General features: G+C 38.9%; 1 protein-coding gene across 3 annotated transcripts in view; it reads left to right on the top strand.

The window, feature by feature from the left end:
- nsmfb (NMDA receptor synaptonuclear signaling and neuronal migration factor b) overlaps positions 1-15,416 on the top strand; it is a 49,047-nt gene extending 33,631 nt beyond the window's left edge. For 2 of the 3 annotated variants that reach the window (XM_086169828.1, XM_086169827.1), the window contains 2 exons: positions 6,647-6,722; positions 11,891-15,416. In XM_086169828.1, the coding sequence (XP_086025954.1) occupies positions 6,647-6,722; positions 11,891-11,988 (174 nt within the window). In that variant the 3' untranslated portion in view covers positions 11,989-15,416. Of the gene's footprint in view, positions 1-6,646; positions 6,723-10,159; positions 10,262-11,890 lie in introns of all 3 variants that reach the window. The other variant, XR_015107876.1, reaches the window with a different exon arrangement.
- Positions 15,417-16,200: the final 784 nt, after the last annotated feature.

The following is a 16,200-nucleotide window of genomic DNA, read 5'->3' on the forward strand; positions in this document are numbered from 1 at the left end:
AACATACTTCTCTGCCAGTCCAGATATCCTCATACAATTCCAGAGTTCCTCTCTTGGCAACCTGTCAAATGCTTTATCTAGGTCTACATAAACAATGAGGCTCCCTCTGGCTTTCTCTGTACTTCTCTATTAGCATTCTCAAAGCAAAGACTGCATCTGTAGTACTCTCTCTATGCATGAGGACATACTGCTGTTCACAAATGCTGACTTCTGCTCTCAGTCTAGGTTCCACCATTTCCATAACTTCATTCTATGGCTCCTCAACTTTATCCCTCTATAGTTGCCGCAATTTTGCACAACCTTATTCTTAAAAATGGGCACCATCACAGTTCATCTCCATTCTTCAGGCATCTTCTCACTCCCAATTAGATCCTGTTGAATAATCTAGTCAGAAACTCTTCCATACCTTCACAGGTATATCATCAGGACAAACCGCCTTTCCACTCTTCATCCTCTTCAATGCCTTCCTCACTTTTACTGATCTGTGGTACTTTGTAGTCATAATAGTCACCTCCTCTACCCCTGCCTCCCTTTCATTTTCTACATTCATCAGCTCTTCAAAGTACACTTTACCATATTCCCTTCACTCTTAACATCTGCCAATACATTTCCCTCTCTGTATCCTTAATCACCCGGACCTGTTCTACTCCTTTCCATCTTTATCTCTCTGTTTCATCAACCTGTATGGATCATTCTCTCCCTCCTTACTGTCAAACCGAGCATACAAGTCCACGTCTGCCCTTTGTTTAGTCTTTGCGATCTTTACCTCACGCTGTATCTCCCTGTACTCCTGTCTGTTCTCTTCAGTCCCCTCAGTGTCCCACTTCTTTGCTAACCGCTTTCTCTGTATATACTCCTGCACTTTTTCATTCCACCACAAAGTCTCCTTATCTACTTTCTTCCAGATGATACACCAAGTACTCTCCTACCTGTCTCCCTGATGACACTAGCTGTAGTTGTTCAACCATGTGGAAGCTCTCCCTGACCACCGAGAAACCTTTCTCAACTCCTCCCTGAAAACCACTCAACACTCCTCCCTTTTCAGCTTCCACCACTTTGTCCTCTGCTCTGCCTTTGTCCTCTTGACCTTCCTTGTCACCAGTCATACAAACCAGCATCCTACGCTGTCTGGATACAATCTCACCTACAACTACTTTGCAGTCACTGATCTCTTTCAGGTTACCTCGTCTATACAAGATGTAGTCCACCTGCATGCTCCTACCTCGGCTCTTAAAAGTTACTCTATGTCCTTGTCTTTTCTGGAAAAAAGTGTTCACTACAGCCATTTCCATCCTTTTTACAAAATCTACCAACATCTGTCCCTCTGCATTTCTATCGTGTTACCAAATCTGCCCATCACTTCTTCATCCCCTCTATTGCCTGCACCAACATGCCCATTGAAGTCTGCACCAGCTACCACTCTTTCATTTCTGGGAATATTCTGCATCACTTCATCAATAAACTCATTCCAGAACATTTCCTTCTCTTAAAACTCCCATCCCACCTGTGGGGCATAGCCACTAAAACATTAGGCAACACACCTTCAATTTCTAGCTTCAGATTCATAAGTCTATCTGACCTCCAGAACATTCCTAACAAACCCTTCCTTCAAGATAACTCCTACACCATTTGTTTTCCTGTCAATATCATGTCAGTACAACTTAAAGCCTGCTCCTAAGCTTCTGGCCTTACTACCTTTCCACCTGGTTTCCTAGAGACACAGTACATACGCCTTCCTTTTCTGTATCATGTCAACCAACACCTGAGACCCGATATTCAAAGTCCCTACTCTCAGTTTCAGATTCTCCTTTCCTCCTCTCTCTCTGCTTCCGAACACACGTTCCTCCTCTCCGTCTTCGACCTACAGTAGCCAAGTTTCCATTGGTACCCTGTAGGTCATCGGCACGAATGGTGGTCGTTGTTAGCCCAGGTCTTGAACGATGTGGTATGAGATTATTAGGTTTTATTTGCATGTTTGAATAACAAAAGTTTTACGCCAAATGACCTTCCTGACGCACCCCTCCTGTGCACTAAAACTATTATAGTTGTCTTTGGGATTGAAGAGCCTCAGAATTTCATGGCAATTTCATTGGTTCAGTTTGACAAGGCTGAATGTTTTGGTCGCTCATTAGCCCAAATACATCAATAAATATGCATCATTCTTTAAGCCGCTGTGTTCAAAGCATGTGAATAAACTACAGTTTTAGACTGGAAATTAAGGTAATGAGGAAGCGATACATTCATTCTGAGTGCATGCAATTTATTAAGTATACTATTTCCTGATATCTCAGGCTCCAATCCTCCTGCTCCGAAGTACTGTTTGTAGAACATTGTCACACTCACACACGGAGGGCGTGAACAGGAAAGGGCATATTTGATGCATTAAACAATTTTCCCCTGCTACTGCCTGTGTGCCCTCCTGCAAGCTCAGCTGGGTAGCAGTTATTAATAGACTGATGACTGAGCTAACTTCAGGTGATGCTCTACCCCACCCAGCATTACTTCCAGTTGTCAGCAGTCCTTCTCTACCCTTATCTCACACAGGCAAAGTAAAATTGGAAGCCAAAGCAGATTTTGTCTCATCAATAACTACAAAGCAAAACTGTCACATATCAAATTAAATATCAAACAACTTTGTTAAAATTATACAAATATAACAGAATTCTCCCCAAAGTGATAATTCTGTGATCGTCTACTTATTCCTCATCCAGAATTAACTTTAAATGGAATTTTAAATCCACAGAACAACAAAACAAGAGAATGAACAAACAAATAAATAAATAACATTCCTCCATATGACTCATCAGTGGTCAAAACTACAACATATATGAAGGTGACTTGGAAACAGTTGGCTGAGAAGCCTAATAGCGCAATACTGGGGGATGGATATTGTAAATGGCACCTTTTCAAGTCAGTCCCAAATATCAGTGCTTCAATACAATGCAGTAAATGTCAGTCCTTTGTGAGAAAGCAGAGAAAGAGAGAAGGACAGAGGGATAGAAGGTAAGAGTTAATAGAGCTAGAGGGGTGTGTGCACATGGGTCTATTACCACTATTATCATTAGTACTGACATGTGCTTATGTGGCAATACCTGAAATCATGAAATAACTTTAATTTCATGAAGAAATGGCAGTGGTGGTCATCTGGAGTGACGATTGCAGTATATCAAGCCACATCTCATGGGAACCTAAGAAATTTCAGAGCCCCGGAACTTGGGGCTCGATATGAGGTTGCTATCTTGCATGGGTGATGGGATATGAGTGCAGACAGCTCCTCAGCATCATGGCCAGCGTCCATCACCCCCTGCATGCCACACTGACATCCTGTCAGAGCTCTTTCAGTCGTAGATTGATACCACCAAGGAGCTCCACTGAACGCCACAGGAGGTCTTTCCTACCTGAGGCTATCAGACTTTTTAATTCCTCTTCCCTCAGCCGAAGGGAATATTCAAATCTGTGTACTTTTTAAGACCTTAGAACACTTTATAGCCTTGACTTTGACACTTTATATTTTTATTTGTATTTCTTATTCTCCCTCCTTCCTACTATTATCTATTATTGTTATGTTTTACTTGAAACTCTGGCACAACAATTTCCTTCGGGATAAATAAAGTTGTTCTTATTCTTATTCTTATTCTTATTCTTATTCTTATTCTTATTCTTATTCTTATTCTTATTCTTATTCTTATTCTTATTCTTATTCTTATTCTTATTCTTATTCTTATTCTTATTCTTATTCTTATTCTTATTTATACAGTGGGGTAAAAAGTATTTAGACAGCCACCAATTGTGCAAGTACTCCCACTGAAAAAGATGAAAGGGGCTGATAATTTTGATCATAGGTACACTTCAACTATGAGAGACAGAATGGGGAAAAAAAATCCAGACAATCAAATTATCTGATTTTGAAAGAATTCATCTGCAAATTTTTGTGGAAAATAAGTATTTGGTCAAGAACAAAAGTTAATCTCAATACTTTGTTATATACCCTTTGCTGGCAATGACGGAGGTCCAAAGTTTTCTTTGTTAACAAGGTTAGGACATTCTTCCAATCCTTTTCTGGATCTTTCAAGCGCTCTCTAGCAAACTTAAGAAGGGCCTAGACATGGACTGGCTTAAGCATGTCTGGCACCGCAGGATTTGAGTCCTTGGCAGCATAGTGTGTTACTGATTGTAGCCTTTGTAACTTTGGTCCCAGCTCTCTGCAGCTCATTCACTAGGCCCTCCTGTGTGGTTTTTGGATTTTTGCTCACTGTTCTTGTGATCATTTTGATCCCACAGGGTGAGATCTTGCTTGGAGCTCCAGATAAAGGGAGATTATCTTGTCTTGTATGTCTTCCATTTTCTCATAATTGCTCCCACAGTTGATTTCTTCACACCAAGTTGCTTACCTATTGCAGATTCAGTCTTCCCAGCCTGGTGCTGGTCTACAATTTTTTTCTGATGTCCTTTGACAGCTCTTTGGTCTTGGCCATAGTGGACTTTGGAATGTGACTGAGGTCGTGGTCAGGTGTCTATTTCTGATAACCAGTTCAAATAAGTGCCATTAATACAGGTATGGAGGACTAAGGCGCCTCTTCCAAAAGAAGTTACAGGTTTGTGAGAGCCAGATATCTTGCTTGTTTGTAGGTGACCAAATACTTATTTTTTACCACAATTTACAAATAAATTCTTTGAATATCAGATAATTTGATTTTCTGAATTTTTTTTTCTCATTAGGTGTCTCATGGTTGAAGTGTACCTATGATGAAAATTAACATCTTTTTAATTGTTAGAACTGGCACAATTTGGGCTAACTAAATACTTTATTACCCCACTGTATCTGTGGAGGTTCCCAAATCATCCAGACCATAGTCAATTCTATGCAAAATCTTCATCTTGTGGCAACTGGATTTGAATTTTTTCTCCTGAATATGTTTCAAATGGACGAGGTTGAAAAAAACCACCCCCTTCAACCTAGTTTCTACAAAGCAATTATCTTATTCATAAAACAAGCCAAAACTTAGACCAGCACCTAACACTTGTGGTTTTATTCAGAAAACCCCCAACATTCCAGTTGAACAGAAGAAGCCTCTTGAGGGAGCCTTGAAATGACTTCAAAGGAAAAAAATCAAATCCAGTCGCCACGAGAAGGGGATTTTGACAAGAATTTACCTCATATGTAGGAATTCCTACTTGAATGAATGAATAAATTGTTTCATATTAAAGTCTTTCTGTGTAAAGGATGACAAAAAGAAATGAATAAATACAAACATTGGATTATTGCAATGGTGTAGTCCAGGGGTGGGCAAACTTTTTGGCTCAGGGGCCGCATTGACTTTTAAAATTTGACAGACGGGCCGGGTCACCGCAAGATACAATACACATTAAAAAAACAAAAAAACGCATTTGTTAACAGTACATATCAGACTCGTCTGACATTTGCTTTGAAAATAAAACCAGCTCAGTTTAGAATGCTCTGATGTGTACTCGCATTTCACGCACAAACCGTTTTTTCCCTTGTAGTTTCACGTCCAGCTCAGTCATGTGTGTCGGTATGTCCACAGAAATGGCTAACTAACAATGTCAATCCGTGTCATTCAGCTCAGGAAAATTCCCAAGAGGCTCCAAAAATGAAATAATCTCCTGTTTGAGCTCCCACATTCATTGATCCAATCATTCGATCATTCACATCAAGTATGAATTCTGTACCAATCTTTGGTGGGCCGTATTAAAAGGACCAATGGGCTGGATGTGGCCGCAGGCCGTAGTTTGCCCACCCCTGGTGTAGTCGAATACTTTCATTAATGTTGGCCAAATCTTGTTCATGTAGGTTATCTTAAGCTGCTTTCAATGGATTATTTTGTTTGTTTGTGTATTTGTTTGTTTTAGTCTTTCTATATTCGAGTATAATATTTTTTGTTTTTTTATATTTATGTTTTAATCTGTACATGGTGCATGAACGTTACAGGTAGTCATCTGATAATTGGAATAGGAAATGTGTGCTCTAACAGCATGGGATATTACTTACACATGGTAGCTTGACTTGAATGGAGTACTCTTGGAAGAGTCTTGAAAAGTCTTAAGGAAAAATCAAAACACATTATAAAGCCCATCAATAATCCTAGTCAAGAGGGAAATCAGAGCTGTCCTCTTCCTGCATAACCAATTCTCAGGAGTGCTTTCACTACATCACGCACCAGATGTCACAGTCTAGTCATAGTACTGCAATCGCAGTCACACCACGATTATTGGAGCATTACAGATGTCTACAGAGGTAACCATAGACCTTTTTGACTAATTTTCAACCCTGATAATTTTCAGTTTCCTTGCTCTGACTCCATTTAAAAAGGTGTACCATATGTTGCTTGGTAAAGATTCAGTTCACTGTTCATCCAGTCAAACAGCTTGGTCTGTATGGCGTGAAAATAGGACCATGAGTGCCTCTCACTCATACCAATCTATTATACGTCAAGTAGAACACTGACCTTTTCAGCTCCAGTGGATCAAAGAGCTGCAGGGCCTCTTCCTGCTCTCTGCTATGACTCCACAGTCAAATATCTGCAATGTTGTGTAGTTTGTTTTCCTGTGAAAATGTCTAATGCCATTTGAAATAAGAATTCTCTTTCACTTTGACTCAAAATATGTCCCCATTATTTTCCTGCAGCTGACTCAGACTTTGAAAAGGCTGATGTCACCCTTGACGGTGGAATTCAAGTCCCCATTAGAGCTGTCTGCAGAAGGTGAGAGCACTACATGCACAAATGCAAACAACACCAAACACTCTCATTTTCTTAGTTTTCTTTGTACCCATAGTCCCTACTTGTTCCATCTGATTTGATTAACAGATGCAAGCTCCTCAGAGTACACATGTATAAAACATACATACAGTATTGATCTTGTGCCTTGGCTGCACCATCACCGCCCCTGAATTTAAATTAATGGCATTAATGCCAGCAAGGCGCTCAGCAATGAGAGAAGAACATTAAAGATCACTAGCCAATGTGAATGAATTCCTCATTAGTCACTGTGCCGACATCTATTGACGCTATGTTAATTATTTTCCCATTACACTGTCAGTGTCACAGCTATGTGTTTTCCCAATCTTTTATTGACCCACAGCCATCGTCTATCTGCTTTATTTTCAACCCTCAGGTCAGATCCATATTTGCATAACATGATTTATTTTTGCTCATAGGAGTAGACCAAGTGAATGATACATAGGTCAGCATCTGTCAAGACAATTTGAAAACTCATCAAGAGTTGTGTTTTGTGTTTGTTTGTTTGTTCCTGTTTTATTTTGAATGTATTTTGCATGTAATGATTTACAATTGTTTGCTGAACAGATTGATAAAACCTTTTAGATAAGTTAGAAGCGCTGAGTTTTTGAGTTCATAGATCAGCATGTTCTAGATTACATCTACTGCTTATAGTAATAATGACCTCCATCTTTGGTCTGAGCAGGACATGCCCTCAGACTCATTTTCATTATGCTATTCTCAAGCCTTTATTGTTGCTAGGTAACCGTTTTTTTCACGAGTTGTGCATTCCTTTATTGTGACTGTCAAGTCTATATAATTTACTCTAGAAAAATTGTACTGTAACAAGGCACTTATCTAAGCAGAAGTGGTAACGTTCCTTAGTAGTTTTGATTTCACTTATTATGGTAAATGGACCCTTTGATTTTTAGAATTACCATTTTATTTATATATTCATCTATTATTATTTTACATTGACTGTCATCATATGGTGTAGTTACATTCTCCCCTCAACCCCAAATTCAGTCCACACAACTAATGGCCACATGACTGAGTAGTAAGACTTGTTTAGAACTTCATGGAGATTCTATTCATAGATGTCAAATATTAGCTGGTTAGAAGTATTAGTTGATTCTTACCAACTTTATATGTGACATAAGTACAGTCGGGAGAACATGCATAATTTATGTGACATTGTGTCAACAAGGTGAAAAGTCTTTTGCACACTAAGATAAGTCAATGACACTTTCTAAGAAATAATGTCATATTCTCATCAACAGACATCCACTTAATTATTTCTTGATAGCATATTTTCAGTTCAAAACAGGACAAACTTCTATATTAACCACTCTATAATTGATTTCTTAAAGGACCCTCCATCCCAGTGACACATTTACTTGACATCAGTACCACACATTTATAATCACACAACCAGAGATGACATCCATCTGTTGACAGCAAATCATGATTGCACTGACTACATGTATGAAAAAGTAAAACTGGACTGAACTAGAACAACCTAAGCTTCTAATGACACACCTTCAACATGACATTTTCCCTTAAAAGTACAAAATCAACCAGTTTACAACAGGATTCCCTCTTTTGCAATTTCACATATTACATAGTAAATTAGATAGCATTTAATTGCTTATCATCCACAGCAGACGCATATACACTCTTATGTATTGTATGTAGGCATGTATTGACAGACAGACGGACTGATGGACAGATGGATGGACAGATAGATGCACCCACAGATGTTTTTTATTAGTCTCCCATCCCCTTTGATTCAGTTTGTAAGAACCGCGATGGCACACTGACATTTTTATATGTACCTCTATTTTGAGATCATGATAAATCCTTTCAGTGAAAGCAACAGGCAACAGAAACATACTCATTCTTTGTTTTTCTAATGTGAAACACTGGTTTGCTTAACAACCAATGTGATTGTTTGTGTATCTTCAAGTAGTACAAGGACTGATAAGTAAATGCGAAACTTGTCTTCTTAAAAATAAAACATGAGTTGTTTGTTTTTCAATTTCTGTGGATTATATCATCACATTTTTTTTTTACAGATCAGTCTATAGGTCCCAATAATGCAGGCTGCATTAGGCGACACAGGCCGGTCTCCCTATGCCAGCCTCAGCAGGGCATTGGCCAGTGTCTCCCTGAGCCGATCCCAAGCGCTTATAATGCAGACGGTTGTGTCAGGAAGGACGTCCGGTGTGAAACTTTAGCCAAAACCAAATATGTGAATCAAACCTAAAAATCAGATCATACTGGATCCGTCGAGGCCCAGGGTTAACAATGATCACCATTGTTACTGATGACCTACAGGGAACCTGTGGAAACTGGGCTACTGTAGGTCAAAGAAGGACAGGAGGAAGGCGTGTTCGGAAGCAGAGAGAGAAGAGGAAAAGCAAGAGTCTGGGAGTGCGAGTAGGGACTTTGAATATTCGGACCATGACAGGAAAAGGTAGAGAATTGGTCGACATGATGCAGAGAAAAAAGTAGATATACTGTCCAGGAGACCAGCTAAAAAGGTAGTAAGGCTAGAAGCTTAGGAACAGGCTTTAAGTTGAACTAATATGGTACTGACAAGAAGAGAAATGGAGTAGGAGTTATCTTGAAGGAGGAGTTTGTTGTTATGAAGGGAAAAAGAGTCTCTTATGAGTCTGAAACTGGAAATTGAAGGTGTGATGCTCAGTGTTGTCAGTGGCTATGCCCCACAGGTGTGTGGTTTTTAGGGAGGAGTTGAGAAAGGCTCTGGTTGGTCAGGGAGAGCTTCCAGATGATTGGACAACAACAGCTAGTGTTATCAGGTAGACAGGTAGAAGAGTGCTTGGTGTGTCATCAGGAAGGAAAGTAGATAAGGAGACTTGGTGGTGGAATGAGGAAGTGCAGGAGTATATACAGAGAAAGCAGTTAGCAAAGAAGAAGTGGGATACTGAGAGGATTGAAGAGGTAAGACAGGAGTACAGGGAGATACAGCATAAGGTAAAATAGAGGTATCAAGGCGAAATGCAAAGGTGTACGATGACTTGTTTGCTCTGTTGGACAGTAAGGAGGGGGAGAATGATCCATACAGGTTGGCGTAACAGGGTGATAAAGGTGGAAAGGATGTAATACAGGTCCGGGTTATTAAGGATAAAGAGGGAAATGTATTGACAGATGATAGAAAAGTGATGGGAAGATGGAAAGAGTGCTTTGAAGAGCTGATAAAGGTGGAAAATGAAAGCGAGGCAAGGGTAGACGAGGTGACTGTTGTAGACCACAAAGTAGCAGAGATTAGTAAAAGTAAAGTGAGGAAGGCATTGAAGAGGATGAAGAGCGGAAAGGCAGTGGGTCCTGATGATATACCTGTGGAGGTGTGGAAGTGTCTAAGAGGCAGTGGAAGAGTTTCTGATTAGTTTTTTCAACAGGATCTTGGAGAGTGAGAAGATGCCTGAAGAATGGAGACGAAGTGTGATGGTGCCCATTTTAAGAATAAGGGGGATATGCAGAATTGCGGCAACTATAGAGGGGTGATTACCCATACAATGAAGTTATGTGAAAGAGTAGTGGAACTAGACTGAGAGCAGAAGTCAGCATTTAAGAATGGCATGGTTTCATGCCTAGAAAGAGTATTACAGATACAGTTTTGCTTTGAGAATGCTAATAGAGAAGTACAGAGAAGGCCAGAGGGAGCTGCATTGTGTTTTTGTAGACCTAGAAAAAGCATATGCAGGGTACCAAGAGATGAGATCTGGTATTGTATGAGGAAGTCTGGAATGACAGACCAGTATGTTAGACAGGGGCAGGACATTTATGCTAGCCTGAGGAAAGAAGACGGAGTGTGATGGTGCCTATTTTTTAGACTAAGGGGATGTGCAGAATTGCAGCAGCTACATAAAGATAGAGTTTATGAGCCAAAGAATGAAGTTATGTAAGTAGTGGAACCTAGACTAAGAGCAGAAGTTGGCATTTGTGGGAAGCAGTATGGCTTCATGCCTAGAAAGAGTACTACAGATGCAGTCTTTGCTTTAGAGAACACTTCAATAGAGAAGTACAGAGAAGGCCAAAGGGAGCTGCATTGTGTTTTTGTAGACCTAGAAAAAAAGCATATGACAGGGTGCCAACGGAGGAACTCTGGTATTGTATAAGGAAGTCTGGAGTGTCAGAGAAGTATGTTTGACTGGTGCAGGACATGTATGCTAACTGTGAGACAGGGATGCAGTGTGCTGTCAGAGTAACAGAGAGGTTCAAGCTGGAGGTGGGACTCCATCAGGGATCCGCTCTGAGCCCCTTCTTGTTCGCAGTGGTGATGGACAGGCTGGCAGATGAGGTTAGATAGGAATCTCCATGGACCATGATGTTTGCAGATGACATTGTGATCTGTAGAGAGAGCAGGGGACAGGTTGAGAAAAATCCAGAGAAGTGGAGGTATAAGCTGGAAAGGAGAGGAATGAAGGATTAATCACAACAAGACGGATTTTATGTGTGTGAATGAGAGGAACCCGGGTGAAACATACCAGTAATAGATAATAGTAGAAAGGAGGAAGAATAAGAAATACAATGAAATATGAATTGTCTTAACTGTTAACTGTATCTACAAAGATTGATTGTAATAGAGGTGAGAGAGGTTATGAGGTTAGTTGGTGTGAGAGAGGAGGATACAGAGAATAGGGTTAGATGGAGAAGGTTTATTCGGTGTGGCGACCCCTGAAGTGAAAAGCCAAAAGGAGGAGTAGGAGAAGGAGAAGGAGAAGAAGTTTATAGGCCCCGATGTATTCTGGGATCTGTTTGTCCATTTATTTTCATTTCGCATAGTGACCCTCACTTGACCACAAAGGGGTTGTAAGTTCTGCTCGAAGTCATTTAAGTAGAGTTTTCCATCACACGATGAAAAAGGAGCTTTTCATGTTCCATACTTTTACTATACAATGAAAGTCAAACATTCAATTGCATGGATCAAGAGAAAACACACAGCCTTGAGTAGAAGAGTTTTTTTTAATTGAACATAAATGCCTACTTAGGAGCTAGATCTTAATCACTTTCTCTATGCATCATAAAAAATGTTCCTGGAGTTTATTCTGACATGTTCAGGATGAGGCTGAAATTAGAAACAATTTCTACTTTATCATGGATTTTTTTGTTTTTTTTTCTCTCCGCAGGCAAAGAAATGATTGAAATGTACTTTGACTTCCGTCTGTTTCGCCTCTGGAAAAGCCGCCAGCACTCAAAGCTTCTGGACTACGATGACCTCTTGTGATGGCCAGCTGCTGATAGCCAGTAATCTCACTTCTTAGCCCACTGCAGGGTGACTGAGATTTGGTTGAATATCCCCTGGGTGAGTCTCCTAGGCCAGCTCTGTGGTGGACCTGGAGCAGAGGCAGTGGGGCAGTTTGATTATTTTCAAGATTCCTGCAGTGATGGAGCAGCAGTAGATTCAGTCTACTGCTCCAGTCTCAGATTCAGGTGCACTCTTTTCTTCTGCATCCATCTTTAATTGGACAGGAAAGGGAAGGGAAAATGAAGGACTCGTCATCTTAGCCTCTATATGTCAGTAGACAAAAACCCTAGAGTTGCATTTCTGATTGGAGCAGGACAGCGGAGAGACGAAAGGGGGTTTATTTCCTCACCTTTTAGAAGACCCATCAATCCTTTTAAGATGAAGGTTCAGTCAGGTATGGAAGTTGGAGCTCATATGTAAATAAACAAGTGCTTAATTGAGCATTAGAGAATAGATTTCCAGCATCTCTTTCCTTGATGTTATGTGAAAATCTAGACAATGGCTAGGTCTTATTTATGAACCGAACATAGCTTTTTTTGAGAGTGTGTAATCGTATTTAGTAAAGACTGTTGTATTAACTCAGGTTAAATTCATTATTTGATACTAAAAATTGTACTCAATGTTAGTTTGTAAACTGTAGACAAGAACTGAAAGCCTACAGACCACCATCTTGAATTTCAGTGGTCAGTGACCAACATGGTTGATGTACCTATACATGTATGTGTTGAGAGGAAGTTTTCCATCTTTTTCGCAGCCTTTTGGGCCAAGTGTAGCTGGAAAAATTTATCCATGCATGTTTCATATGTTTCATAGAAATACGTTGTTGGACTGCTGAGCCAACAACAACTATACTCTCTTTAGCTTTCCACAAGGCTTTGTTTATCAGTTTAACCTTGCGTGTGTGTTGCATGTCTGTTTGCCCAGGGCTTTTTTGTTAGTATTGTAAACACAAACCTACTAATGACTTACACGCATTCAACTATGTCTGTTTGATTTACTGCATTGCTTGATTTGTTGAAACCATGTCTTATTTATATGTTTTTGTTTTGTTTTGTTTTGTTTTGTTTTGTTTTACTGTAGTGCACTCAAAGTAGCAGTACAGCTATGAAGGTTATTATTTTAGTCCTTACTACAACTTGGTCTTTCCTGTGTTAAAATACTGTCAAAGAGTTCAAATTGTCGTTTTACCCTTCACTGAATATTTGGTTGCTGTAGCTCTTGATATCTGCATCTGCAGGGTTCTGCAGGTGTACATATATATTTTAATCAATAAACGTGTGTCATTTAGGACAAAATTTAGCAACTAAATCTTTAGTTGCTATCATTAGCTAGCAGCTAGTAATTTTACTTAATCTCTCTCGGTATGTTTAAGTTAACATGGTAATATTTAATAGCATTTCAGAAATCATGTTTTTGTCTTAATTGTCAGTTTTTTGAGACCAAATGTCCACATCTTGAAGAATCAATAACATTATATATTCATGGCTCATACTTCTACATGAATAAAACCCCTTGCAACAGGGCAAGTACCCAGTGCTTGCTAGCTAAGAGCCAGTCTCGTTTTAAGGTGAGCTGCCTCTTGATGGCACTACCTCCTGCTGACTAAACTTTTTTTTTTAAATGTATTCATTTGTTTTCTGTTTGAAATCCAGATCTGCATCATACTCTTAGTTTTATTTTAAGTTTGACTGTAATGAATAAATAAATTAAAATATAAAGGGACACTCCAGCAATTAAAAGTTGTACTTTAGGGATAAAGAGTAGCAAATGAGCAAATAAATACTTATCATTGCGCTGTTGAAGGTTAATGCCATGTCTTACAAATTCCTTTTAGCATATTTTAAGAGAGTTCAACACTTTTTTAGTTTATAATTTGCTAAAATTGTCAATGTAGAATTAAGATTTTGCAAAATGGTGCTTCCTTAAATAGAGTTAATATTAAAGGAATATTCTATTTTAAACAAATGGATGTGCCGCCTTTGAATCTCACCAGTTAAAACACCTGCCCAAGCATTTAACATTCAGTTAATTATTATTACAAACAGACACTAATACTCCAAAACTGATCCAAGTTACATTGTTATTCGCATTTATGTTATTCCACGCATTTCCTAATAAGGGCTTTATGTATTAGATAGTCGAAACACTAATATTCTATAGGTAATAACTTAATACTGTATAAGTACTGAAGAGAACAGTAAGGATTGCAGGCTATCAGCACTAAGCAAGTCAAACAGAATAAAGAGATGGCTTCTTTGTCTGATAAAATGCATTGTTCAGTGTGTTTTGCTAGAAGCGAATGTCCTTAAAGAGATAGCAGGGAATTTTACAGGAGAATGTTCTCAGTAATGATTTTTTAGGTTTCACATTAAAAAGTTCTGTGATTGAATCAAGAGTAGGGATCTTATTTATTTTTTAAATCAAAGTGAGCACGCATCTACATGCTTCCTAACTTTATATCAAGACTTGCACATAGATGTGTTTGTGTGTATGTATGTGATGTAACTGGCTGACTGAGCCTTTTCACTGCTTATTTGTACATCTGTCATGTGTTGTTGCTTCCTGATCCAAACAAGTGAACTGAGCTGGAAATTCGCTTGCAGGATCAGGGTGGGGGTGATCAGAGGCCGGGACTTTCCATCGAGAAGCATTCCCGACAAATAGGGAAAGGCATCTGGAATATCTCCTGTATGTGATTACACATTTAGAAGTAAACATGAGAAGAGATGTTTGTAAATTTCTTATAGGCACTATTTTATAGAATAATTGTTTTTTTAGGGCAATAACGGCTGCTTTGGAAGTGTCGTCTGACAGGACCAATCCAAAGTGGGTCTGAAGCCCTTTAATAGGATGAAGGACAAGTGTGCTATCTTATTTTCCTCCACAACATTAGCACTGTCCTTCACATTTTCTGAAACCCAGTATGAGAGTGTACTGATGTTTTTCTCTGTTGTGAAATTGTTTCCTTATAACTAGAGGTTTCATGTCAGTGCTGTTGTTGCATAAATAATGTTTTGCACTGTTCTTGAACTCACTGCTCTCTACCGTAGCATCACTGAATCAGTGTCATCAGTTGATATTGTTTATTATAACTAATATAAACAAGTGAGGCTACAGTGGCATAGTTTGTCTGAACCAGACATTTTCGCTGTTAATTCTATAGACGTTTGTTAAGCAACCTTTCAGAGCACAGTTATTAGTGGTTTTGGTTCTGAACACTTTACTTCTTTCATCGTACTTATTTGAAGAATTAAGATTCCTTTTTATATCAGCATATTTATGACATTTAGAGGCTGATACATAGTTTTAATATAAACCTAATTCTTAACTGTCGAGAAGCAGATGTACTGGCACATTAGCACAGATTTTTTTAAGGAATCATTGTCAAGAGATTTGCTGCATTTCCATGCCAAATCCAGTGCATATTTTAATATTAATAATATTTTAATGGAACAGTAAAGGAAACCTATGTTTTATTTATTTATTTATTTATTTAAAAACTATTCATTCACTATTTATATGTGGTCTAATACACTACAAGATTATTTACACTACTTACACTACAAGATTTACCCCTAAAACCAGTGACGTGCATTGAGGTTCATGGCTGGTGAGGCACTGACGTCATCTTCGCACGTCTCTTCTTCATATTTGAACGGTAAATTAGAATCTTTTCAGCGATTTTGAAAAAAAATCACTAAAAATGATGAAGCTACATGGAAAATAACTTTATAGTACAAATCACTAAATAGGTATAACCATTTAATTTATTTCTTCATTTTGCATTTTTTTTCTTTCCGTGATGGCAGGTGAGGCCTGGCCTTCCCTGCCTCTACTGACTGCATGTCACTGCCTAAAACATTAGCTTCATGTTGGATTGGAAAACCAGATAATTAAATCATTGTAAGTTGACTAAAGAGGAATTAAACCAACTGAGCCATCAGAGGGGTTCTTTCCTGGTGGACTAGTCAATTCTCCCTGAATTTTGTATGACTAAAATTTAGAATGTGTGTAAGTTCCAAAAATTCATATTTGTCAAGCGTGCATATACCAGAAGTGCACACACCTGCTAATAATCGGTGCTGATAAATCCCATACTTTGTGTGGAAATGTTCATACGCATTCTTTACATACGCTCCTGTGCATACGTACGCTTGATAAATAAGGGCCGTATATATATAATTTATTTAT

The sequence above is a fragment of the Fistularia commersonii genome, chromosome 22 (genome assembly GCF_037954325.1).
Source record: "Fistularia commersonii isolate RoL2024-O1a breed Wild chromosome 22, RoL_Fcom_v1.0, whole genome shotgun sequence".
Taxonomy (NCBI): domain Eukaryota; kingdom Metazoa; phylum Chordata; class Actinopteri; order Syngnathiformes; family Fistulariidae; genus Fistularia; species Fistularia commersonii.